This window comes from Saimiri boliviensis, chromosome 13 (genome assembly GCF_048565385.1).
Source record: "Saimiri boliviensis isolate mSaiBol1 chromosome 13, mSaiBol1.pri, whole genome shotgun sequence".
NCBI classification, from domain to species: domain Eukaryota; kingdom Metazoa; phylum Chordata; class Mammalia; order Primates; family Cebidae; genus Saimiri; species Saimiri boliviensis.
Window position 1 is genome coordinate 65459758 of NC_133461.1, and position 27610 is coordinate 65487367.

Consider the following 27610-nt stretch of genomic DNA (forward strand, 5'->3'; position numbering starts at 1 on the left):
AAGAAGGAGCAGGATGGAAAGGACCCCAGAGCTTTGACTCTAGGACATCCTGATGACAGAAACAGAGGGGGCCGATTCGGGGAGAAGAGGACCAGGTCAGCATTGATTTGCTGAGTATGAGATAAAACTGAATATAACCTAATGTTTTAAGTGAGAGCATTAAAAAGTTTTGAGTAAGATGGGTAAATATTGTGACTGTTTATAAAAAGTCATCTGCCTCTCAGAAGTACTGAGCAGTGGTTTTGAAAAATGTGTTAAAGTTTTCTCTTTTACTATTTAAACTTCCACATACTAGTTGCATAGGAACTGATAGTTATTAACATAACTTTTAAATCGAATTTTTAAAAGTTTTATGGCTTTCTTTAGCAACCATGCCTCTTTTTGTCATGTTTGATTTGAAGGAAAGTTTCAAGAAGTTCTGGCCTGGCACTTGTCTTGCAGGAATGCATGTGGCTTAGCAAGTTAAAGAGTGCAAACGTCTGCTGTCTTAGAGGGCTGAGTTTTTATGCCACAGACACACAGAGTATTTCCAAGGTTCTTGAGGGGGGTAATTGTGACTATTTAAAAATTTTATTGTTACCATCCCAATTGTTAAACCCAATAGAATGATACTGAAAATATTGTCGTAAAGAAAGTCTAGAAGTGATGAACACTCAATTCAGCCACTTAGCAGATGTTACCAGTTGCTCCTGGGGTTCAGGCACCCTATTCCTGGGTACATAGGCTATTCTACAAATGACATATTTGTAGAAAATGTCATTTTCTACACACCTTGTGTAGAAAGGTGGCTCTGGGCTTTGGACTGTACACAGTGAGCCATAATGAGGCCTGAGTACAGTGCCGCAAAGAGCTGGTCATGAGCAATCTCAGAAAATACGATGGGCAAATAGCCAAATACGTGGAGACTTTGCTGTATCAAACATGGCCATTCTGACCTGTTCCTGCGTAAAGAGAAAGGATGGAACCGGGCCAAAGCCAGAGGATGGTTTTTACTATAGACCCCTAGGCTGTAAGATCAGTGGCCTCAAGCAGAGCCATAGGAGCCCACAGAAAGAGATGAGACTAGAACAGATAAGCCTGAACTCCTGGTCAGACAGCGGGGTTGCCAGCTGTGAGAAGTCTTTATATGAGAAGTCTTCATGCACACTCATACCTGGACCCAGGAAAGCCCAACATGGGTGAGAGCATTTTCATAAAATGCTAAAATCATTGTTGAAAACAGCCAATGCTACTACACTCCATTGTTAGAGAAATGGCCTTCTAATCCAGTTGTTTACCTCTGAATCAATGATAAAGTTAAGAAATGGGAGACACTTACTGTTTGAAATAAAGGTATCGACAGATCTGGGATTTGATTTTACCCTACCGACGAGCTAACAAGCCAGCCTGCTACTATTCCATGGATGCTGGCAGACGACACGAGACTCCCGGGTCAGAGACAAAGGACTTCATTACTCAGGGCGCAGCAGGCAGCATCGGCACAGTCAGTTTTCCTTGTCCCCAGGTCCAGTGAGCATGACCATATCCAGTGCAACCAGATGGATGCTATGCACACAGTGCGCTAGCGTCACAGCTGAGGAACACTGAGCCTGGAGAACCCACCATGTTATAGTCATTATAAAATGACGCTTTGTTGCAGAGGGAGATGTCGCCTCAGCCATCAAGGTTTTTCACTGCAAACACAGTCCTGAGAAATGGTCCAGATAGCGTATGGTTCGAGCCTCGCATTCACAACACACCCAGCAAACTGTGTAGGAGTGTGAGAGGCCCGCAAAGACTGTCTCCTAGTGACATAAATATATAAAAGTAATGATATTGGAGGCAAAAATCTGAAAGGATGGTTACAATTTGTGACAGTTAATATGGGACCATTTCATACCATTTGGTGATATACTTCAAATTTAGAATATGGGTTAATTTTTATTTCAAACTGAAAATTTTATTGTTTTTCATACAGACTTACATGGCAAGCAACTGCTTGAAAAAATTTTCCCCTACTTTCTTTCTCTCCCCTTTATTTTCGATTAATTAATTAATTAATTAATTTAGAAACACAGTCTTGCTCTGTCATCCAGGCTAGAGTGCAGGGATACAGTCTTGGCTCACTATAGCCTCCATCTCCTGGATTCAAGCAGTTCTGGTTTCAGCCTCCCAAGTAACTGGAATTACAGGCGTGCACCACCACACCCAGCTAATTTTTGTAATTTTAGTAGAGACAGGGTTTCATTATGTTGCCCAGGCTAGTCTTAAACTCCTGGCCTCAAGTAATCCACCCACCTCAGCCTCCCAAAGTGCTGGGATTATAGGCGTAAGCCACCATGCCCAACCTCTCGTTTATTTTTAAGCAAGCATCTATAAAATAATCCCATGTGTTTAATACTCTACCAGGAGCTTTTGGGAATATGGAAAAAGTAAATGGTTCAGTCCTTGCCCTTGGCTTTATAACGTGTTAGAATGATGAGACAGCATTATAGGAAACAAGCAAAGTAAATCCATCAAGTGTCTGGTAATGAAATACCGGTAATGTCAGAGAGAAAAGGGAACCACGTCACTTTGTAAGATTGTGATAGACTCTTACGATAGATTGCAGTTTTAAATTTGTATTTTCGCAGCCATAGCCACCCTCATTCCTTTAGTATAGATTTAGTATAGGTATGTGTAGTTCTGCAAAAGGCCTGCTACCTAATGTTGCCTTTTTCTCCTTAATTCTGTTTTATATTCTCTCTTGTTCTCCATTTCTCGGTTCCTGTCACTCTGATGTGTGAAGTGAATATTAGTGGAAAGAGGGTTTAGCTCTTCAAGCTTTCTGATGGGAAGAAAATAGCTTGCAGGTGGAGTACACCTGAGAGTCTCCAGCTCTGCCCTGACTCCCTGGTCCTTTTTACCTAGTGGCATCAGAGAGCCTCTGATGTGAGCAGCCTGGTCTTTGCTCCCGCAGGGGATATCTTGAATCACTGACATTACTTTGGAGTCCTTTGGTAACTTTTTTGTGAAAATGGCTGCATTAGCAACACAGCGCATTTGAGTAACATTGCCTGTTGCACCAAATGCCCCTGTGCCACGGCTACTCTTGCTGCCACTCTGAGTTAAGTGGTAACTTCTCAATGCACAGGACAGCTGTGGCGCAGGGCCACCAAAGGACTTGCCCAAGGTCACACACATGACAGGACAAGGTGCAGGACCCAGGCCTTCTGCTGCTGAGGTCACAGATGCTATTTGGGCCGTGGTTTGTTACTTTTGTTGTTTCAGCCGGGATTGGTTTGAGATGAATATGAATACATCAACAGAAAGCACCCATGTTTAGTCCTTGACTCTCTGAACGGCTTGAGTTTTACAAGGGATTGGACAGTGACGAGGTCGTTCTTTGGCCCCAGCCTTGCAGTGTGTGTGAGTGTTAACTCTTTATGAAACAGTGATGAGTTGAGCCAGCTGTCATTTCTGCCAGGAGCTCTTCAAGGACATCTCACACACTTCTCCTCACTCTCCCTGGGACCAGGTCTGTCCCAGAAAACCTTCCTGAGGCCAGTGCAGCTTCTGAGTTCCAGGACATCTCTCAGAGGGCCCCCAGGAGAACCTGACCTATTTTGTGGCAGATCATGACTATTTTTAGAGTCTAAGCCACCTTTAAAAGACAGACCATCATCCTCTTTCAGAAAAGTACTGTCCAATCAAGTCAACAGAATGTCTGTGGGGCACGGAGGAGGATGTGGTTATGGAGGTTATAAAGCATGACACTGATGTGATTCGTTTCATCTATTTTGTTAGGTCTGTATTCAGAGTAAAATTATTAGCCAGGCATGGTGGCTCATGCCTGTTATCCCTGCCAAGACAGGAAGATCACTTGAGCCCAAGAGTTAAAAACCAGCCTGGTCACCATAGCAAGACCTCGTCTCTATAAATTAAAAAAATTGGCCAGTTGTGGTATTGCACACCTGTAATCCCAGCTACCTGGGAGGCTGAGATGGGAGGATTTCTTGAGCCCAGGAATTTGAGGCTACAGTGAGCCGAGATCACACCACTGCACTCCAGCCTGGGAGACAGAGCAAGACCCTCTCTAAAAAAATTTTAAAAATGAAGAATTACCATGCACAAGCTTTAGCACATTCATACTGGGGTCTCTTTTATAGGGTCAGGGCCTTTCTGGAGGTTGTCAGACCGTGCAGTGACTTCTAACTTTGGTTACATTTCCACTACGGAACAGTGTAAGATTTCAGCCTTAGCTAGCCATGAAAAAGAAGTGTATATATATCAAAGGCAAGAGATCCAAATTCTCACTTAGATGGAGTTTCAGGAAGATTGAAGGAGAGAGGCAAACTTACTGGAGAAAAGAAAAATTTAGAGCCTTTATAGGCAAGGACAACAGAGAAGAAATATGCGTGTTTTTATCTCTTTACACAGTGATGTCGAGAATACAGACCATCAGTTCTGAGCATCTGGGATGTGGCCAAACTGCAGGGTGCTTCAAAAAGCCTCTGAGTTCCCAAAGAAGTTGCAGCAAATCCCAAGCAATGTATTTAGTGGGCAAGGTCTCTTCTTAGAGCCCTTGCTTCCCTGTGAAATTCGCTGGATTTTTATCATCTTCTAGTGGCTGTGATTTTCTAAGGCCCCAGCCCCTTGTAGATTTGACACTTGCAGAGCAAAGGGCACTGCTCAGACCCTAGTGATGAGTGAGGGGAGCAGGATTATCATCATGGAATTGTCAGCCAGAGAGCTACAAAGTAGGGTTCTTAAAGGCTGGTAAGGGGAGCCCCAGACACAAGGAAAATGTTGACTTGCATTCTATCAATTTCATGTAAGAAGGCAGGAGACACAGCCTGTGCCTTTTCCAAAAGAGTACTTGGGAGTGAGAAATACTGGCTCTCCCATTGCTGAATGCCATGGGCCACTGTGGTGTTTTCATCCTGGATTCAGGATTTCCAGGAGTCTAGAACTTCACAGCCATCTATAACGCTTGATTCTGTTTATTTAATTTTTTTTTTTTTTTTTTTAAGACAAAGTCTCACCTGTTGCCAGGCTGCAGTGCAGTGGTGCAATCTGAGCTCACTGCAATCTCCGCCTCCCAGGTTCAACTGATTCTCCTGCCTCAGTTGCCCGAGCAGCTGGGACTACAGGCACCTGCCACCACACCCAGCTAATTTTTTTTTTTTGTCTTTTTAGTAGAGATGGGGTTTCATCATGTTGGCCAGGATGGTCTCAATCTCCTGACCTCATGATCCACCCACCTTGCCCTCCCAAAGTTCTGGGATTACAGGTGTGAGCCACTGCACCTGGCCTTATTTAATTATTGTTTTAAGTTTTTGCTGCTTTTTTTTTTCTCTTTTTTACTTCCTCTAACATGGATCATAGGAAACAGTAAGTTTTAGCTTCTATAGGAGAAAGCTGCATTTCCCTGGAAATGCAAGAAACTTTTCCTGAGGTTGCCAGATCAGGAGCAGTCGCTGTAGGAACTAAAAGATGTGTGTCCTGACAACCAAGGAGATCCCCCCCCCCAAATTTTGTAACAGGTGATTCACCTCCAAAAGGGTTCTTCCTTTAAGAAAGTTACCATAACGTTTTTATAGAAAATATATGTTAAAAACAAAAATAGAAGAAGCTGGGGAGCAGGGAGACCTATGGAAAGGTGATGTGGAAGCATCTGCTGTCAATGACGATCAGACAGCAATACAGAGACCCCGGCAGGGATCTAGAACAGGAAGGGAGCATGTGTGCAAGGGCCGTGTACCCTTGTAGAAGCACATCTATGGCAAATGCCAGGGTATGTTTGGAGATACACATATAGGAAAAGAAGTCATTTGCATTTTTGAGTTTTTTTTTTTCAGGAATATTGTCATCTAATAAAGGTGATCTGATAATGTTTCACAGTTCTTTGAAAGCAATAGGTTTTTACTGTGAGTGTTAAATGCTATCCCTCCTTTGGTTTTGGAACCTTGAGTTTTGCTGGAAAAGGTTTTAAAGACTGACTTGTCAGCTTTTTTATCCAAGAAAGATAAAAGGAAATAGCACAAGCTGCTCCTTTGTGAAGTGTTTTTGGTAATGACTCAAAGTTGATGGGTAGCACCCACTCTTTTTTTCTTTTGAGACGGAGTTTCGCTCTTGTTGGCCAGGCTGTAGCACAGTGGCGCGATCTCAGCTCACCACAACCTCCACGTCCCAGGTTCAAGCAGTTCTCCTGCCTCAGCCTCCCGAGTAGCTGGGATTACAGGCATGCACCACCACACTCTGCAACTTTCGTATTTTTAGTGGAGATGGGGTTTCTTCATATTGGTCAGGCTCGTCTGGAGCTCCTGACCTCAGGTGATCCACCTGCCTTGGCCTCCCAAAGTGCTGGTATTATAGGCGTGAGCCACCACACCTGGCTGCACTCACTCTTCTAATCCCTCAGGAGTTATGCCAGACATACCACCAAGAGAACTTTCCACTCATCAAGTCAGGCTCATTTCTTGTTTCCTAGGTGGAGATAATTTCACATGACATTTTCCTCTTCTATGAATTTCAGCAGTGTCCTTCACCTGGGGTGTCCTTCATCCTTAGGATTTGGGGTAGTTAAAGACAAGGGATACATTTTTTCAGGTTGATTAATCTCACCTGTGATAAGCATGGTGCTTCTGCCTTAGGATTCTGGTTTGGCTCTAGGACTTGATAAATCTAAAATAATCTGGTCTTGCATAAGCTATATGACTTCGTTCCTTTGTGCTGCTAAAGTTTTCCTGAGAATTGTTTGTGTTTATCCCATGTTCGGGCACTTTTTCATCTCCCAAGGGCCCAGGGACCTCAGTAACTGTGAATTATTGGTTATCATGAGTTTGTGATCAGACAGTAATGAATGGTACAAGGAAACAGAACTGTATTGTTGCAAATATTGCTGATACCCAGGGAAACCAGATGACAAGATTTTCAAAATAGAGATGAGAGGACCAAATAAACCTATCTTGCGAATTTCTCTAAAAAAGTCCTTCCTTTCCCCCTCCACTTCTTGGAGCTAGTGAAATCCAGTTGAAACACCTCCTTTGAAGTCTCAGTCCAGGATAGTGACAATAGAAGGGAAAGACAAGAGGACAGTAGGGTGTGTGGTGAGCATGGTGGAGGAAGACGGGGATGTTGTTGCTGTTTGTAATTCTGCATTTGCAATGACACTTTGAAGAAAACTGCCTGTGAGCAAAGTATTCGTGTGGAGACTTGAGCAGCAGATTGCATGCATGGATGATGCTGAATGCTTGTAAACTTATTGGTAATGTCTTGACAGGCCACCAAGCATGCCCTCTGCAGAGATCATCTGCATGACTTATGTCTAAAAGTAAATGCTTGCTCTTCTCAAAGCAGAAAAACATTAAGCCCCAGCGTCTTTCCTAGGGCCCAATACTTTGTTCTTGGTCACTAGCTGGTATCTGAGGTGAGTTCAGGAGGAATTTGGAAAGAATCTTGTTGATTTCAAAGACTGCTAGAACATTGACTCTTTGAGGGTAAAGAGTTGACTGTGATTTCTTCTGTATAGGCAGGAATGTATAAGCTTAAACCTTTCCCTCTGTGCTTAGTTCATTTTGAGACTGCTTTTTTCCAAGGGCACTCTGAGACCCTTCTAGCAGGAGAGTTGGAAAAGTTCTCACTTGTCACAAACAACCCAAAAACAATCTTGTGGGAAGAAAACATTTCAAAGAGCAGGACATAATGAGGCCCTCGTTACAAGGGAGTTGCCCTTCCAGTCCCAGGGTTTTTAGAGAAGCATGTAATTGGCATAAATTTCCAGAAAAGAGTGTGGTGCACACAAATGTCAACCTGTTATTATAATAGATTTTCTGTTTCTACCAATAATCTAGAAGATACCAGATCCCAGTCTCTGGGGTGTCCCAGAGATTGAAGAAGGTAGAGGTGGCACTCATCAGTGAGAGGTCCATGTCCTGGCCAAGGGAGGGTGGCATGGTTTGGGATTCCAGGTTTCTCCAAGGGGCCCTAGGGCCTAATGCTTATGGGGCCTTGGCGTCCTGAGGGTGGGTCTGCTCACCACAGCACATCAGGGCTGTGCTGTAAAGTTGGTCAGAAGCCACTCCAGCTCTATGAGAAGCGCTTAGACCCCTGTTTGCCCTTTTTTGGGAGTCACCAAAATCCCAAAGCCACAGCATCTTCCTTGTTGTATCCTCTTCTGGAACGTGGGCTCACCTCATGTCCATCCGCAAGAGCGGTCAGCAGGAGGTGGACAGCCCTTTGGTGATTCCAACCTGCCTCCTTGTAAGTCCCTTCTCCGAGAGGCAGTTCTGGGCTATGGAGGATCTCAGGCTGTGGGGAAGGAGAATGGGTTCTAATCCTGGCCGTGGTGGTGGGCAGGTTACATCCTCTGAGCCTGTTCCCTCACACAGTAAATGAGAAGAAGAGACCTCACCTCATATTGATGGTGTTAGGATTTGGGATCTCGAACATAAAGTGTTGGCTGTCATGGAACAAGTTGTTAGATGCAGATGCAAGCGCGGTATTTGCTAACTCCCCTGACGATGTTCTCTAGGACAGTGCCTTGGGGGATGTGTTATCATCTTAGCAGGGTCCTCTCCCACTGACCTGCTAGGAAGCAAATGTTAGGATTTTGAATTCTCAGTCAATACAGAGGGTCAGCTAGAGCTATATCAGGAATAGAAAGTAATGCTTGCAGTGTTTTTCTTTCTTCATTCCTTTTTTCCTTACCTCCATTCTTTCCAACTATTTTTACTCCTTTCATTCTTTTTTTCTTCCCATGTTTCCATAAGAAACCGTGTGTGTGTGTGTGCATGTGTGTGTGTGTGTGTGTGTCTGCATGTGTATATGTGTGCATTTACATAAAGGAAATACAAGCATTGTAGGAGGCACTCCTACATTATTTCCAACAAGTTTTAAGCTTTTATAACTCTATTAAAAAATCAGAATTTCTCCCATTAGTATTTTCTGGTAGATTTAGAAATATTTTTCCACAAATAAATAAAGGAGTAAGAAATGATCACTTCTTATGAAGAAACTCTGCATATAATAGTTGATTAAAATATACTACCTTGAAATGTCCATAGAGAAGAAACTGCCTTCAGAGATGTAATAATATAATAATTTTAAATATGTGCCATCATTTTTTAAAAAGTAAGGTCTTTGGAGAAAAAAACTTGCTGAAGCTTTGGTCACTGTTTAAAGGCTGCCCTCACAAAATTTATAAACAGTCTGGGTCCATCTGGATGTGTATTTTACAGATTAAAGGCAGTGCTTGGTATGTCTTAGCTTCTTGGCCATAAAAGGAAAGGAAAGAGAATATATAGGGCTGTTCACATGGAAAGCACAATAAATCACAGATTGCCCAGTGATGCCCAAAATGTAAGCCAGGTTGAGTCACACGTAGAGCTTTGTTTGGGGTGCTTATGACTGAAAATAGATGATTTTTGGTGTAATTAGTATTTTTTATTGTGATAAATATACATAACATTAAAATTACCATTTTAACCTTTCTTAAGCATCAATTTTGTGGCGCTAAGTACACTCACAGCATTGGGCAACCATCACCATTAGCTATTTCAAGAGCTTCTTCATCATCTCAAGCAGAAGCTCATACATATTAAAGAGTAATCCCTCACATCCCTCCCTGCCCTTCATCCTGGTAACCTCTGTTCTTCTTTCTGCCTCTATGAATTTATCTGTTCTGGGTATCTCATATGTATTAGTCCATTTTCACGCTGCTGATAAAGACATGCACAATACTGGGCAGTTTACAAAAGAAACAAGTTTAATGGACTTACAGTTCCGCATGGATGGGGAGACCTCACAATCATGGTGGAAGGTGAAAGGGACATCTCACATGGTGGCAGACAAGAGAAGAGAGCTTGTGCAGGGAAACTCCTCTTTCTAAAACCATCAGATCTCGTGAGACTTACTATCAGAAGAACATCATGAGAAAGACCTGCCCCCACGATTCAGTTACCTCCCACTAGGTCCTTTCTACACAACACATGGAAATTCAAGATGATATTTGGGTAGGGACACAGCCAAACCATATCGTCATATAAATGGAGCTGTATAGTATTTGTTCATATTTTGTCTGGCTTATTTCACTTAGCATAATGTTTTCAAGGTTTATTCATGTATCAGAATTTCATTCCTTTCTGTGTCTGAATAGAATTCTGTGATAGATATCAGTCATGTCTTGTTAATCCATCCACGTGCTGATGAACACATGGATTGTTTCCACCTTTCGGCGATTGTGAATCATGCTGCTGTGGGTATTGGTGTTCAGGTATCAGTTTGAGTCCCTGATAATTAGTGTCTTAAAAGGTGTCTTTTTGTAGGCTGAGATTTTCCAGGAGAAGGCTCAAGGACACCTCGTCGAACGGCATCCCCTTGCTGTCATGAGGGCAGGCGCCTGCCATGGTGCTGTGCAGTCTCCACGGTAAAGCTGCACCCCTGCCTGTGGACATGCACAATGCGGAACCTGTGCATCCGCCGCGAAGCAGCCACGTTGTGTGTGCTGGCACATCCAAACTAGGGTAGCTGCCATGACTGCAGCCAGCCCAAACATTCAGTGTCCAGGATTGACTGAAGAGAGGAACCCTGGGGAGACATCCTTACTAAGGAGGCTCTCAAATGAACAGTCGAGGTGATGGAGTCTTACTTGGCCGTGGAGAAGAGAAGGATGGATAGAAAATATGCCGTCCCACAGAGGGCAGTTTCCTACATGGATTGAGGAAGGACGGAAATCGACGATGACTTCGTGGCTTACACCCTTGAGGCCAGAGCCGCTGCCAGACCCCCAGGGATGGTGACAGGAGCCATCACACTGACAACTACAAGGAGGAAAGCACAAGAAGACATCAGCACGCTGAGCATGGGGTGTGCGGGAAGGAAATAAGTGGGGAGCCCCTCTCAGTGAGAGGCAGGAAGAGCAGGTGGTCTGAGGCTCTGTGGGATAGGGCAGGAAAGAGGAGATGAGCATGAGGGTGCAGAGGGAAGGGCTGAGTGTGGTGCCCCGCTCAGGCTTGGGAAGCGGCATCTGCACCCATCTGTTGTCACAGTGGCCACTTCTGCGCTGGGTTACTTTTCAGTTTCTGTGTATTCTTTCTCCTCTTTATTACTTTTATTCTTTATTATTGTTTGGTAGTTTCCATAAGGTTTTCTATATAGTCTATAGGCTTAAATGACCTGCCAGCTACACAAAGAAATTCTTGTCCCCCTAGAATGATAGTTCACAACCAATCCTGCTCAGTACATCCTCACTGATAACACATGTGATGTCTGTCTCGAGGAAGGGGGCCTGTGACAAGATGTGCTGAGTTCTGTCTGGCTTCAGTTGTGTGCCAGAAAACAGAACTGAAATCTGGAGTTACCCGGGGCTTAGAAATCAAGGAGGAGGAAAACGATATCCAAGAAAGGGACAGCTGTGGAAGTGGCCATCCTGGGGCAGAAACAAGGCTGGCTGGCTGGGGCTCCCCCGATGGGCCCACCCAGACCCTAGGGTCCAGCCTGCCATAAAGCCCTTATGGGACAGAATCTAAGTCTCTCCTCATTCTTTCCAGTTGGATGCCAGTTCACTTCCAAACAAAATGTCACCTGCTTGTGCATCTGGCTCACGCCACCACCAAAGCAGAGAGTCTCCAGCTCAGCTCGTGTCACACTCTGTAAGCGTCTTCATTTCCATCTAAAACCAAAGCTCTTGTGTGGAAGACGTTTCCTAACTTCTCTTCCTTTTATTTCCCTTTCCTTTGCTTCACACTTCTACATATCCTTTGGTTCAGCTGGGCTCTCTCAGCCTTATTGCTCCTTTGATTTTAACATGTTGATGAAAAGTCTTGTCAGTTCCAAAGAGGAGTGTCTGTCCTTTGATAATTAGGCCCTAATAGCAGGGGAGAGAGCACACATCATCGGTTTTTCTCCTGGTGGTTTGACATCCTATAAATTGTGTGTGAAATCACTTTTGCCATTGGCTCTTGGCATAAGTTAATTGCGTTGTGGAAAGTATGACCCGTTTATCTCCCTGAAATGATAGAAATAATGCCCTATTTTTCAATTTTGTTGTTAAAATATTTCCTACGAATTAACAGATAGGGATTTTTATTACATATTTTATATACTTGTGATGTGAAGTTAGGGTTCTAAATTAATTCTGTTCTATATATAGGATATATAGAAATCATGCAGTTGAAAAAGTTCATACTTCAAACACATTTTCCATGCAGAGCGAAAAAGGCTTTTTTTTCTAAACATTGGTTTTTCTCCTAGAGAGAGAAGAACACCAAAATGATTAATAGTGGCTCTTTTTCTTTTTCTCTACTTTGAAAAAAGGGGAGGGGGGATGATCAGCACTTGAAAATATTAAACAAGAAAAGAATCCTAAGTGGCAGGTAAAATTGCTTTTTATGGTTATCATTTATTAAGTATATTACTTCATTTGATCCTTAAAAGAACACTATATATGTAAGGAAGGCATTACTATTATTCCCACTTTTTTTGCTTGTTTTGAGACAGAGTTTCATTCTTGTTGCCCAGTCTGGAGTGCAGTGGTGTGATCTCAGCTCACTGCAACCTCTGCCTCCTGGGTTCAAGTGATTCTCCTGCCTCAGCCTCCAAAGTAGCTGGGATTACAGGTGCCTATCACCACACCCAGCTCCTTTTTAAAAAATATTTAGTAGAGACAGGGTTTCACCGTTTTGGCCAGGCTGGTCTTGAACTCCTGACGACCTCAGGTGATCTGCCCCCCTTAGCCTCTCAAAGTTCTGGGATTACAGGTGCGAGCCACCGTGCTCGGCCCCCAACTTTTAAATAAGGAAATTGAGACCTCAGGCTGGATCTGTGTTCCTGGATTTGGATGTAAGCATCCATGTCCTTAATTCACCTTTCCCTTTTACCCACGTGGCCTGGGCACTTGCACATGGTTGCCTGACTGTTGAGACTTGTGAGGATGTTGGGTCAGCTTTTTAATAAAGTTAATTATCTAATGCAAAACAAACTATAATTTGGATTTTCAGTTTTTCTAAAGGTGTATCGTGGAGGCTTTTAAAAACTGGTTGAAATTACACATTCAGTGCTGAGAGGCACTGACAGGTGCAATTACTTTCCGTGATAAAAACAGAAGAAATAAAATGCCCAGAAGACTCAAAAAATAGTGGCCTATGCGGACAGTGACTAGGGCACCTTGAGGCTGCCTCAAAACTTGAACTGTGTGACAAGAATAAGTGAGTTGATACCCAGTGGGATAAAGGAACGTTCTTCCCCTGGCCTTCACCTACCTGCAGGCCATTTGCTGCTTGATCTCCAAGGGGCTCCTTCTCTGAACACCAGTTAGTTTTTTGAAGCACATTTGCACCTCCGGATGGATGTCGTGGTGGCAAACGTGTGCTCCCTAGGAAGGTTGATGCAGCCTGTGAGTGGGGTGGAGGTGGAAGGAGAATGGAAAGTTGGGGCAGCTATGCCAGAGACACACCCATGCTCTAACCCAGTGAACCCAAGGGGCAAAACATGACTGGCTGAACAGACGATTGATTGAAAAAGCAAAAGCACCTCCATGCCAACACTCCGCCCTGTTGCTGGCCTGGTTGTGTGTGCCTCAGAGTTAGCCGTGATGTGGTCAAGCAGAGCACCCTAGAGCGAGAGCCTCCTTCCCCCACAAGTCCTTGGGCAAGTCACTTCACCTTCGCACGCCTCCATTTTCTCCTGGGTTAGCGGATCGCACCGCCTGTCCTTGGGAAGAAGTGGACTCAACCACACGAGGCATGGAAGTGCAAACAGGAGGGTACTGTAGCTACTCAGGCAAGCCACTCTTCCCATACTTCCTCCAAGGAAGCTTCTCTTTTCTCTTTTGGATGGGAGTGATTCTGTTGAATAATAAAAGCAGAGAACCTAAGCCTTAGAAGGACCCGGGACGTGTACTTTCATCCTTGGAACAGTGATAGAGCAGAGGTAGTCATGTGGGCTCCTGGGAGACAGGAGGTCTGTCCCAGCAGGAAGCAGCCACATTAGAGAAGGAAGCGGGCAGGACTTCCACACAAAAGAGCGTCCTGATTGGGCCTCTCTCCTTCTCTCCACTCAGAAACCATTAGACTCCAGCTTGATTGCACAAATGGAGCTAGATAGACAGCTCTAGGAGGAGCCATCCCAATTCAGTGCTGCCACAAGTCTGAATAATGCACACACTCGCCCTTGTTTACCCACAGGAGGTCTTCCAGATTTTTATAGCTTGCAGATAGAGATCCAACAACATCTGGATTTTCTCAGATCAGCGCTTAATGTGAGAAGCTGGTCATAGATTGGTGTCATTTAGAAGACAAAACATGAGATTGATATGTTTATAAAAGCACAAAGCGGATTCTGCACACAAGAAAGGCATGGTAAATGAGCACTCCAGGCTTGCATTTCAGCAGGGGCGTGCCAAGGAATGATGCCTCATGAGGCCTCCTCCATTATCCTCCTTGTAGCGCCTGTTCTGTGAGCTGATCCACTGAGCTATCACCTAGGAGAGGCATGAGCTCTTTGGGAGAAAGGAGCAGCTCTCTCAGGGACTCTCTGCAGGCTCTGTGCCCTGGTCACTGCATCGGAGGCTGGGGCCTGAGGCACCCCAGTGGGGACTTGCGGACGATGGCTTTAGCTGTTGAAAGGCTGCAGTGAAAACATTGGCTCTGGCAACTGATCCTGCTTTTCAACACTGTCTGCAGTGTTCTGTCCCATAAATATAATATACTAGCAGAGATATTCACAGTTGGGGGTGTTAACCTTCTTAGCCTGTATGTTCATTCCAGACAGCACCAGAGATAATTAGACTGACTTCTTTGGTTTTCATCACATGAAACAACGGCTGATTTTATTTTTTCTGTCAAATGCCAGCTCCCAGCTGTAGCCCTGGCCCAGCCACCTCCCTGGGGGAGGGCCTGGGCAGGACAGAGCTGAGGGTGGGCAGGTGCAGCTGGGGCACCCCTCCCTCTGTTCTGCTCTGTCCCTGTCCTTAGTCCCAGGGCTAGCTGTTGCTTTTTGATGATTTTCTTCCGTTCCCTGCTTGCCTTTTAGGGGAAGCATGTTCATTCCCAGCCTTCACTGGCTGACCCACCTCAAAGACCAGGGCTGGCCAGCCTTTTCTGCAGCATGAGAGCAGCTCTCTAGCCTCCAGGGGTTTGTCCTGCTGTAGGAGCAGGTGGCATCCTGTGCCTCTCCCTGCAGAGGTTACAGCTCTTGCCTAATTGAATCATCTGTAGTTCCCAGGGCAGTAGCAGAGGCCGATGGAGGCAGGAGGGAGAGTTTTTGCTCCTTAAGAATCATGAGATCATGGAGCAAAAAGTTACCCCTCCTCTTAAATCAGTTAAAGTATGTGCCCTGGGGCTTAAAGCTGGGCATCCAGGCTGCCAGTGCTTGGAGATAAGAACTGCTGAAGATTTGCCCAAGGGGCATCAATAGCTTTTGTGTAGTAACGCTAGCCAGTAATGCTTTTGATATTTCAGCGTAATTTAGTAGATGATTTATGGAACCAAGCAGTGGCTCCAGATAACAAGGATCCTAGGCAGATATGGGTCAGTAAGTCGGACAGGGTGTTATTAGGCCTCGCCTAGTGGGAGAGTCTCTTGGATAGGAAGCCTTCAGCCTGGGAAGGCAATTAGGGCTTCAGAGTCTCATTTGCTATCCTCAAACGTACATTAAGCCCTACTTTGTCCTCTGTGCAAAGATGTATTTGATGATCCCCAGTGGCACAGAGCTAATCCTGCCTGGGGATTGATCCTGCAGTTTAATCTCCTGTTCATTTCTGTCTGGCTTGAGTGCCTAGGGTCCATCAGTCTTGTCCATCATTTCCAGGTGAGGCAGAGCAGAGGTTTAATGGGGGTGTGGATGTTTGCATTACGCAGACAATTCCATTGTCCTTAAAAAGTAAGAACCTTTCTGATTTGAAAAAATAAAATTAATCTTGACTATTTGGGGGAATGAAAAAAATCTACAAACAAAAACATAAAGTCATCCATAATTCTATTCCCCGTTGATAAGATCTGTTAGCATTGTAGTGTATTTGCTTCCAAACATTTCCAAGACAAAAATATTTAATCTTGTTGAGATTATATTAAGTATGTATTTTGAATCCTACATTTAAAAGGTGGATGTTTTATGAAAAATTTTTTTGTCATTAAAATTTTTTAGTAAACATTTTTAATGGCTACACAATATCATATTAACTGTTTTAGAGCAAATGAAAATTTATGTGCCTGATATCTTTCTTCCCAACATTTTATTATGAAAATTGTCAAACAGATAGCAAACCTGAAATAATTTTATAGTGAATACATCTGTTATCCCCACCGTTCACACTGTGTTAACGCTGCACTATACTCAGTTTATCACGTCTGTCTACCTATCTTTTTATTCATTTGCCCATCTTATTTTTTGGTGCATTTGAAAATAAATTGTAGATGCCTATTCACTGTCTCCAAAATACATGTTGTTAACTAGAGTTAAATTTTTGTTTATATCTTTTTTAAGTTAACTCACATAGACAGAAATGCACAGATCTTAAGTTCACATTTGCTGAGTATTGACAACTGTATATACAAAGTTTTACTACTGTAATGGTGTACTCTATAATTAGAATGATACTTAAAAGTCAAATCAGAGGGTCTGTAGGGTTCGTTGGCAGATTAGTGTAAAATAGTATCAGGAGTAACTCAGAACTTGCTATGTGTTAAATATTTTTTTACATTATATGCATCTGAAAAACTGATGATGAATTTTCTCTCAAAAGAGGGCAACATTTTAATATAGCATTTATTTCTATAAATTTTCAGCTTTGTTTTGTTTTCAAACTAGTTCTAACTCTCTTGCATTAATTCATCAAACAGGGAAATAATTTGCATCTCTTGATGGACTGGTAGATTTCCTTCCATTAGACCAATGGTGGAGGTGGGAACAAATTATTTATTATTATTATTATTATTATTACTATTATTATTATTTTGAGACGGAGTCTTGCTTTGTCACCCAAGCTGGAGTACAGTGGTGCGATCCTGGCTCACTGCAACCTCTGCCTCCCAGGTTCAAACAATTCTCTTGCCTCAGCCTCCTGAGTAGCTGGGATTACAGGCCTGTACCACCACGTGGGCCCAGCTAGTTTTTGTATTTTTAGTAGAGATGGGGTTTCGCCAGGATAGCCTGGCTGGTCTCAAACTCCTGACCTCAGGTGATTCGCCTGCCTCGGCCTCCCAAAGTGCTGGGAATACAGGTGTGAGAGAGGGCGCCCGGCTGGGAACAGATTATTTTCTAAAAGACACAGACTTATATTCAGTCTGACAGGCAAATGTCATATGTTTCTACAGACTTTCAACTTTTATGAATGCCCAAGGGCCTATCCATAAGGGCTTCTCAAACATAGGATTCTGATTCCATATTTCCTGCTGTGCTTTGTGGTATTGCTGAGTGCAGGCTAAGTGCATGGATGTGCACAGAGTTGGGATTCTTGCAATTTGGGGGAAGTATACTTTGTTTTTGCTGCAGTCATCGTTATGGTTTTGTGATGGTCATTAGTTTTCACTTTTTTTACACCTTAATTATAATTTACAGTTTTACTTTATTATCTTTGGTTTAGTTTATTATGCAGTGTTTGGTTCAGAGTACTGTGTGATAGTATGTTTCAGCCAGCCATTTTCCAAAAACTAGGCTTCAAGGTACATATCTCAAAGGTTAAAATGAACCAACCAGCTCATTATTGCAAAGCAAATATGTATATTCCCAAGTTTGCATGTGCAGTGTTCTTTTTCCAGGAGAAAGTGGTGTTTGCCGGGTGGTGTGCGGGGCATCTCTGTCCATCCCAGATGGCCTGGTGACCCTGACCTTCCACTGACTGGTCAGACTGTTTCCTTTGGCCTTTCCAAACTCTTTGACTTGGCTGCTGGAAATCCCAAACCATGCTCTGGCTCATGGCTCTACTCTTCTTTAGCCAAAGTGTCTCCGTGTAATTTTCCTCTTCTTTCCCTCATTTACTTACAACATTTGTCCTCTAATAATAGCTTTCTGTCTTTCTTTTCCAAAGAAGGACTGCTGCTGTCTCCAGCCTCAGATCCTTTGAGAAATCATCAGTGCCAACAAATATTATTTCATAGCCATGAGATACCTGTGAATGTAGCAATTTGTAACCGTTCCTGTAATAGTCCTTTGTGCTCTTTTACCAAAGAAAGGCAGAGATTTTTTGGATGAGAAAAGTTGGCAATTTGGGGCTCACAAACCTTGAGAAGACAGCCCAAATTTGGGAGACTGGGCTTTGAGAGCCCTGGAAGGTAGCACTGAGGGTCTGAGGGCTGTGATCTTGAAAGTAGGCTTAGGGTTGGACCCAGGTTGGTGGCCCATCTCTAAGTTTAAGGGACCTTGAAACATTACCCAACTTTTGACTGTGTTTTCGTTTTCTTGTCTGTTACTCGGTGGTAATAACATATGCCTCCTCGGGCTCTTGTTAGGATTGAATTCGATTAGATATTGTCTTAGTCAGCTTGGGCTGCTGTAACAAAATATCACAAGCTGGGGGCTTAAGGAACACACATTTATTTCTCACAGCTCTGGAGGCCAGAGTCCAAGGTCAGGTTGGGTCCTGGTGAGAACCTTCCTTCTGGCTTGCAGAAAACTGCCTTCTCCGTGAATCCTCCCATGGCAGTGAGAGGAAGCTCTGATGCCAATTCCTCGACCTAATCTCATTGAGGGGGTTCCGCCTTCATGACCTCGTCAGAACCTAATTATCTCCCAAAGGCCTCACTTCCTAATACCAGCACACAGAATCAGGGCTTCCACATATGAATTTGGTGAGAAACATTTAGTCCTAACAGATGTGTAAAGAGAGAGTTTAGCATTGTGCCTGACATGAGTGCCCAACGCATATGGTAGTTGTTGATATCATTATCATCACTGTGCTCTTAACAGGGCCAAGGAGAAAGGGTTTCCTTTGTGTTACGGCTAAGGATGGTCTTCCACTGGATCTGAGAAGGGGATTTGTGTTTATTGGGTCCCGCTGTGTGATTCCAGCGCAAGGTTAAGCAAGCAGCTCCAGGGTGTGAAAGGAACCAGGCTCCCTGAGAACTATTAGAGGGATGGATGAAAACATAAATAAATAAATAATACCTTTTATGGCATAATATTTAGAATAAAACTAAATAAAACAAAGGGATGAGTAAAGAGGAGGAAGGGGAAGGAGGCATCTTCTGGCCAGGACGTAGTGCTTCTGGCTGAATGAGAAGCTAATAATTCACATCCTTCACCTCTTGTAGCACTTAAATGACAACTTCAATATGTGTAAAATGATCTTTTAAAAAAAAAAATATTTTATGCCATAGAGATAGGGTCTCACAGTATTGCTCAGGCTATTCTTGACCTGGCCTCAAATGATCCTCCTACCTCAGCCTCCCAAAGTGCTGGGATTACAGGCATGAGCTACCATGACCAATCTAATATGAGTAAAAGAATCTTAATAACTTCCTTCTAAAAAGGAGAAGAAGACCTCTGCACCTTCATTTCCTTAATCTGGTTTTATACCTGTGTGTGCCATAAACTAGCCTCAAAAACCTACAAACTTTGTAAATAATAATCTATAAGAATTCTGAAAAATTTCAGTCTGCGTCTATGTCCTCGTTCACATGCGGACTTATAATTTCCAGCATCCTAATTTTTATTTGTCTCCTTTATTACCAATCTAAATTTTTTAAAAATTTGGACTTTCAAAGTCTGTCTCTGACACACTTTAGCAATTGAGAGCTGGTCAGTTTTTCAGTTATTTGGAAGAAGTTGGCCAACTTAAAATAGGAAGCATTAAGAATTGACATGAAACTCCAAATAATTACCTAACTTCGTATTTTATTTAATCATTTTCAGTACTCAGCAAAGCATCAGCCTTAGGTGGATTCAATTTGGATTCACAAACTTAATTTTTTTTCTTTTTAGTAGGAATGTGCAATTGATTGCTGGCAATTGACCAGGCTAAAAGGAGAGAGTAGGCCAGGCGCTGTGGCTCACGCCTGTAATCCTAGCACTTTGGGAGGCCGAGGTGGGTGGATCACCTGAGGCCAGGAGTTCAAGACCAGCCTGGCCATCATGGTGAAACCTTGTCTTAAAAAAAAAAAAAAAAGGAGAGAGTAGAATTAATCACCAGGCCAAGCCCCCAATGGGGGTTCACTTTATTTGATAGTCTGTGTTTACCTGTTTCCTTCAATATTCCTTGGAAGAGATGCTCCACTGGATCTCCGAGACATCCACAGGAATAGACTGGGCATGATTAACATGCATACACATTGTCCTACTCCCGTGGTCACTTCACCCAGGGTCTGGTGGCATCCAGCACTTTACACTGGACAAGACCCTGGCAGGTGGCTATTGAGGAGCCTGCATGGCTCCATGCTGGAAGCACAGTGATTGTTCCTCATGACTGCTTGTCACTTGACCAGGGGACCATATGCCTGGAGACGCGTAGTGCAGCGGGGTACCTGGCCAGTTTCCCCAATCTTCAGTGGGCTTCCTGGTCTTTTTAACCAACCACATATGCATAGGTTATACTCGAAGGACCAAGCTAATGAAAACAATATCATCTTATGGGAAGAGACCCAAGAAACTGGTGAATAACTTCCATTGAATTGCCATTGTTGTCCCACATAGATCTGTGATAGTCTCTTTTCTCTCACATCTTTAAAATATAAATTTTATTTTCTTGACTTTTCTTTTTTCATCTTAAAGGAAATAGTACTTACTGTAGATCATTTATGAAAACCCACAAAAAAGAAAATGAAAGATCACTCATCATTCTGTCATCTGAAGATGATGACCATTAACACTTTGGGGTATACTGCTTCAGGCCACTTTCCTAACATATATATTACATTTATTTATATGTTAAGCATTTTGAGATCACCGAATATACACTGTCTATAATCTGCATTTTCTTTATAGTGTGTTGTGAGCTTTTCCTGTATCCTTAAATAGTCGTCAAAAGCATGACTATCTAGAAATCTAGCATACAACGTGGAGACTATAATGAATCCTATTGTATTGTGTACTAGTGATTTGTCAACAGCATAGCTTTTTAGGGATGCTAACCACAAAAATAGAATAAGGAGAAAAAAGGTAACAGTGTGAGATAATGGTTATGTTGATTTACCTAACTATAGCAATCACTTCACTATGTGTATTCTGAGATGAGTATATCAAAACATCATGTTGTGTATCTTAAATATATACAATAAAAGGAAAAAACAATTGTAATACCTCCATAGTACTTACTCACCGTGATAGAAGGTGCTGTGATAAGCATTCTCATCCATAAATCTTGGTGCATGTCTCTTGTCCGTGGGGTACGTTCCCAGAGGTGGAATTATGCCTCTTGACCCAGGTCTTTGTAAGGCCCAGTTGCCCCCTTGAGATGCTGCGGGTTTCTCACACCTCTTCATCTGCACAGAAGTGCCTGTCTCCCTGGGTTCGTGCTAACACTGAGTGCCCTACTTTTTTGAGTCTATAAATCTCTAAATAAAAAGAAAATCTTGTTTTAATCATCAGTGATTGTGTTTATTGGCTGTTTGTTTGTTTTATTAAGATGTATTTTCTGTTGCTTGCAAGAAACTACTCTTTGTCATGTGTTAGAAAAATCTTCTTTCTAACAAAAATCTTTGTCATTTGCCTTTTAATATTTTTTTGAAAGTTAAGAATATTACCAATCAATCTTTTCTCTGCATGTTTCTGCTTTTGTTTCTGTGTTATAAAGGCCATGCCTCAAGAACAAATACCAATTCATCTTTTTTTTCTAGTTCCTTTATGATTTTTTTACATCTAAAATTTTAATTCATCTAAGATTTGTCTTGATATAGTATGCATCTTACTTTTTTTGATCTCACAATGTGTATAGTTGTTTCACCAACACAAACCAAATGGTTCATCCTTTCCTCACTAGTTCAAAGTATGACCTGTGTCAATTGTTAAAATCTATTTCTGAGCCCTCTGTTTAGTTCCATTAATCTGTCTAATTCTTATACCAGCACCAAACCATTATATTGGTTTTTTTTAATATCTAATAGCACAAATACTGTCATTATTTTTCTTTTTCAAAGTGTTCTTGGCAGTGTTCACCAATTTATTTTTCTAAATCGGGGTCAGCAAACCAGTTTGAGGCTTTGCAAGCCCTAACAGTTTGTCACTAGTGTTCAGCTCTGCTCTGGCAGTGCAGAGCAGCCACAGTGATAAATGAGGCTGTGTTCTAATTAAACTTTGTTTACAAAACAGGCCATGGGTTGATTTGTTCTGAGGGGCATGGTTTGCCAACCTCTGTTCTCGATGAGTTTTTGAATTAGCTCATAAACACATAAAAAGTATGTGTAAATACACATACACACACTTTTCAAATATATGCATGTGTGTCTATATATATATATATATTTTAAGGGCTTTGGTTACAGTAACATCATACTTACAAAATGATTTATTAAGAAACATGACATCTTTATAACGTAAGGTCTTCCCATTAGGCAGCATTAAGCATTATTTTATGTTGATCCTCAGTGTTTTATGATTTCCTTCATACAGGTTCTGCAGATTTCTGGTTAACTTCTTTCTTTCTTTCTTTATTTTAAATTTATTTTGTGAGAGGGAGTCTCACTCTGTTGCCCAGGCTAGAGTGCAGTGGCACGATCTCAGCTCACTACAAACTCCACCAGCTAATTTTTGTATTTTTAGTAGAGACAGGGTTTCAGCATGATGGCCAGGCCAGTCCTGAACTCCTGACCTCAAGTGATCTACTCACCTTGGCCTCGGCCTCCCGAAGTGCTAGGATTACAGGCATGAGCCACTGTGCTGGGCCTCTGGTTAACTTTGAAACTTTAACCCTTGCTATGTAATTGCCATTGTGAATGGAGTCTGAATGGAAGAGGAGTGTCCCATGACTCCCTGCCTGTTCTGTGATTTGCTAAAAGGATGTTAGGACTCAGGGCTATAGTTGACAGCCCATCAGCAAGGGGAAGGGACACATGGGGTGGGGGTGGCTAGAAGAGTCCATCCAAGGGCTCCCACCCAGCATGTGCTCCAGCCGCCAGCCTCAAGTGCAGCAACCCAGGATTCTGCATAGATTTTGTTTCCAGTTCAAACTTTCATTTTACTTGTATTTAGTTTTCTTTAGTGCATACCTTGGGAGAATGTGATGACACCCAGGTACACCCAGCTCTGCACTCACTGTGGGCCCTGATCGCTATTATAGCCCTGGAATTAAGTCCCTTAGGTTAAAGCTTAGGAGTAGGCTCTCTCCCTTCTTTTTTGAAACATCAGGATTTATCTCACTCAGTTTATTCAAATAAAAGAAACGTCTGGCTGGACACGGTGGCTCACATCTGTAATCCCAGCACTTTGGGAGGCCAAGGCAGGTGGATCACCTGAAGTCAGGAGTTTGAGACCAGCCTGGCCAATGTGATGAAACCTTGTCTCTACTTAAAAAAAAAAAAAAAAAAAAAAAAAAAATTAGCTAAGCGTGATGGTATGAACCTGTAATCCTAGCTACTTGGGAGGCTGAGGTAGGAGAATCGCTTGAACCTGGGAGGTGGAGGTTGCCGTGAGCTGAGATCACCACTGCACTCCAGGCTGTGCGACAGAGCGAGATTCCATCTCAAAACAAAAGAAACTTCTTAACTGAAGCATGAAGGTAAAAATCTTAGGAAGCTTCCTTATTAAGGGTGGAGAAGCTTAAACTGTTCTTAAGACAGGCTAACCTTTATCTGTTGAGGGAGACTGGTTCTCTTTGTAGTGTGACCTGCTTTACCAAAAAGATGAAATAAAGCCTCCTGCAGCTGGGATTCCTTCCACCTTTGTTAGCCAGGGAGCCTGCCACCCCCACCCCATGATGATTCTGTGACCCTTTTCACCCCTCTGCCCTGAGGGTCTTCTCTCAATTATCTATTTTAGTTTTTCCAGGTCTCTAGCCTCCTAGAGGCTAAGGGGGGGCTAGAATTTTAACTGTTTCTTAACCAGGATTCCTCCAATAAATGGCAAGGCCTGACATTCTGAGAGTGAGACACTTAAAATGTGAACAGTACTGAGTTAATGAACTTAAGTTCTAACTGCGATGTAAGTGACTTGCATAGAGCCTCCTTTGCAAAGCCTTCTGATATAGGGTGGGCACCCAGGAATAAAGCCGAGAGACAGGGCTCTGAGCAGACCTCAGATGAGGTCCCTGATAACTGAGGAGGTAGGTGTCAGGGACAGTCTCTTCCCTTTTGCAGGTTTGCCGTGATAGGTCTGGGGCCAGCAGAGGTCTGCTTCCCCACCTGCTTCCTTCCAGCTTTACTCAGGATTAACTTAATCTTTGCAGATTAAGAAGCTACAAATCCCTTCATATTCCTCTAGGACGCTTCTCACTTCTCATTTCTTTCTGCCTTCACACTTTCCCTTGGCAGGAGCTGGCCTGGCTCCCAGTCTGTTGTAGACACCCCTGGGCCCCTTTATTCATACTCCTGTTTGTGTTTTCAGATGTATTTGCACTTTCTTGCCTGGAGTCTATAAGTAAAACTAGGCAGGGCTCCCAGGCATGAAAGGACACAGCCAAGGCCTTCATTTCACATAGAAATAAGTTATGAACTTTGTAAGATCTTTAAGATGGAGGATTAGTCGTGAATTGAAGTGGGTTTTTTGAGAATTTCCCAACCTAATTAGGTTTTCTCTATAAACAAGGGCCGCCCTTGTCTTCCTTCACACCGCTTTTTATCTGGCCACCCAGGAAACACCAGTTAATTTTTTGTTTCTGAGGCAGGGTCTTGCTCCGTTGCCCAGGCTAAAGTACAGGGCTACAGGCCTGATCATAGCTTGCTGCAGCCTCGAACTCCTGGGCTCAAACAGTTCTCCCACCTCAGTTGCCCTGGTAGCTGGGACTGCAGGCACACAACTCCACATCCAGCTAAGTTTTTAAAAATTATTTTTTGTGGAGACAAAGTCTTACTACTATGTTGTCCGGGATGGTTTTGAACTCCTGGCCCCAAGTGATCCTCCTGCCTTGGAAAGCACTGGGATTATAGGCATGAGCCACTGTACCTGGCAGGAAACACCAGTTAATTCTCATGTTAGCCCAAACAAAACATAACTTGTAAGGTGAACCAGCTCCAGAAAGCCAAGTTACCTGTTTCCCCAACTTCGTGCCTTTTTCCTCTTCTTTTTGCCTTCTCTGTATTGTTAAAATTGTTCCAGCTAGCCTCCTTTTTCACTTAACTAGATACTTAAGGAATACCCCAAATACAATAGTTAGGATTTTAAGAATCTTAAGATTCAAAGACCATCAAACTTCTCCAACTACATTTACAGGTTGACTCTAAGTTGTGTTTTATTTATTTTTATTTTTATTTTTATTTTTTTTTTGAGACGGAGTTTCGCTCTTGTTACCCAGGCTGGAGTGCAATGGCGTGATCTCGGCTCACCGCAACCTCCTCCTCCTGGGCTCAGGCAATTCTCCTGCCTCAGCCTCCTGAGTAGCTGAGATTACAGGCACGCGCCACCATGCCCAGCTAATTCTTTTTTTTTTGTATTTTTAGTAGAGACGGGGTTTCACCATGTTGACCAGGATGGTCTCGATCTTTTGACCTTGTGATCCACCCGCCTCGGCCTCCCAAAGTGCTGGGATTACAAGCTTGAGCCACCGGGCCCGGCTGCTTTTTATTTTATTTATTTATTTATTTATTTTATTTTATTTTATTTATTTTTTTTGAGACGGAGTTTCGCTCTTGTTACCCAGGCTGGAGTGCAATGGCGCGATCTCGGCTCACCGCAACCTCTGCCTCCTGGGTTCAGGCAATTCTCCTGCCTCAGCCTCCTGAGTAGCTGGCATTACAGGCACGCGCCACCATGCCCAGCTAATTTTTTGTATTTTTAGTAGAGACGGGATTTCACCTTGTTGACCAGGATGGTCTCGATCTCTCGACCTCGTGATCCACCTGCCTCGGCCTCCCAAAGTGCTGGGATTACAGGCTTGAGCCACCATGCCTGGCCTATTTATTTTATTCTATGTTGTTTCTTGATTCTGGTGGGAAACAGCCTCTGTCCAATGTGTGCGTCCCTACGTGTGGGGACAATGTTTGCTGGTGCTGGCCGTCACGTGTGAGCCCTTGGTCACAGAATGTCACTTGGTTCTATTTCAGAGTTCCCTAAAAAGAAGAAGCAGTCGGGAAATGTACAAAGAGAAGAAGACCTTTAACCAGGTAAGCAGAGGTTTTTATTCTAATGCTATATCTCCTATAAGTGAAGTCACTTTTTAAATTTTTAATTTTTTCAGTAAGTGTTAGCTTTGCCTTTAAAACATTCAGAGAAGCATTACTTGCCCAAATACGTGGCCTCATTCCTAATTTAAACAGGGTGGACATTTTCTTTCTAAACCCACAGCTCCTTCCTCTTGTTTCTCCCTCACGCTGACAAGCTGGTGATTTCTTCAGGAAAAAGAATTGGCTTTGTGTGAAACAGAACTAAGTGTAGTTTAGGGGCCTGGCGGTACTCATAAATGGTAAAAAGTATTTGACCTTCGAAGTCATCCACACAGTGAAATAAAACCTCCACTGTGGTGTTGAGTCATTTCATAAGCCATTCTTTTGAATGTTGTTGTTGTTCCTTTTGCTTTTTAATGTGTAAGCCAAGCAATATTTTAAATGGTTCTAATTGAAGGTAAAATATTCTCAGCCCTTTCTAGATGCACAGTATGTATTCTTCAAAACTTTCCTAGCTTTTCTGTAAAGCTGTTTAATGGGATTCTTTTCTAAAAATTGCTGCTAGCATTAGGTGGTAGAGAGAACAAAGGTGTTATTGGGATATCAGCTCACTGCACTCTGAGAGCAAGTAGTAATTAGAGAGACACAATGAGTTGGGGTAACTAAGAGCTCAGCGACCTCCACCGACCTGGTTCAGCCCAGTCCCTGTGAACTCCCCTCATAAGGATCCCCTCGGGTTTCTCCATTCTCCAAACTCACTGATCCCCAGGGCGTCATTCAAGGAGGGGCAGGCCCCTGTAGCAGCGGGAACACTAAAGCCCAACTGTTCCCTTCCACCCCTCCTAGCCTCCCAGTCTCACTTTGGAATCTATTAATAACAGGGAGATTAAAGTCTGCCATCCTGCTGCTGGGTGCTTATACTCTCCTGAGCTGAGAGTGTTTTCAGTTGACTGGCTCTTGCCCAGGGGAGATCTTTTCCTTAATAGGGGAAATTCTGCCCCATTGTGAAATGAACAGCATGAAGTTGCATTCACCTTGTGGGTAAAATGGGCCAAGAGCAGGAGCTGCTGCTCCTTAGGCAAGTGTCAGAAACTCGGGTACCTGGGATGCGTTGAACCGCCCACCCGGCCTGCGGGATTATTGAGGAAGCAGTTTCTGTTCAGCAGAATGGTGGAATGGAGCGCCCTGGGAACTGCAGGCCCGCAACCAAAACCCAAAGGAAGCTGGCGCCCCGGCGCAAGGTAGGCACGCGGGCAGTCACCCGCTTGGGGTGCTGGCTGGACGGCCGACTTGCAAGCCAAAGAATATATACAGAGAGTGATATATTTCTGTTGCTTGACAAGGCCTTTCTCGCTGGTGGTGATGGTGGTGGGCCCCTGGGTGTCTCCCCGTCCTGGCCATGCCTGTCCTCTGCCCACATCAGGAATCATGTGTCACGTGGAAGGTTGGACTTGACCTGCTTTCAT

At 43.3% G+C, this 27610-nt stretch overlaps 1 protein-coding gene across 10 annotated transcripts in view; it reads left to right on the plus strand.

The window, feature by feature from the left end:
• The window catches only part of MTCL1 (microtubule crosslinking factor 1), a 135260-nt gene that overhangs the window by 53780 nt on the left and 53870 nt on the right, over window positions 1-27610 (plus strand). For 5 of the 10 annotated variants that reach the window (XM_010335571.3, XM_010335567.3, XM_039463785.2 and 2 more), the window contains exon 4: window positions 26085-26144. In XM_010335571.3, the coding sequence (XP_010333873.3) occupies window positions 26085-26144 (60 nt within the window). Of the gene's footprint in view, window positions 1-26084; window positions 26145-27307; window positions 27386-27610 lie in introns of all 10 variants that reach the window. The other 5 variants (XM_010335570.3, XM_039463783.2, XM_010335568.3 and 2 more) reach the window with 2 other exon arrangements.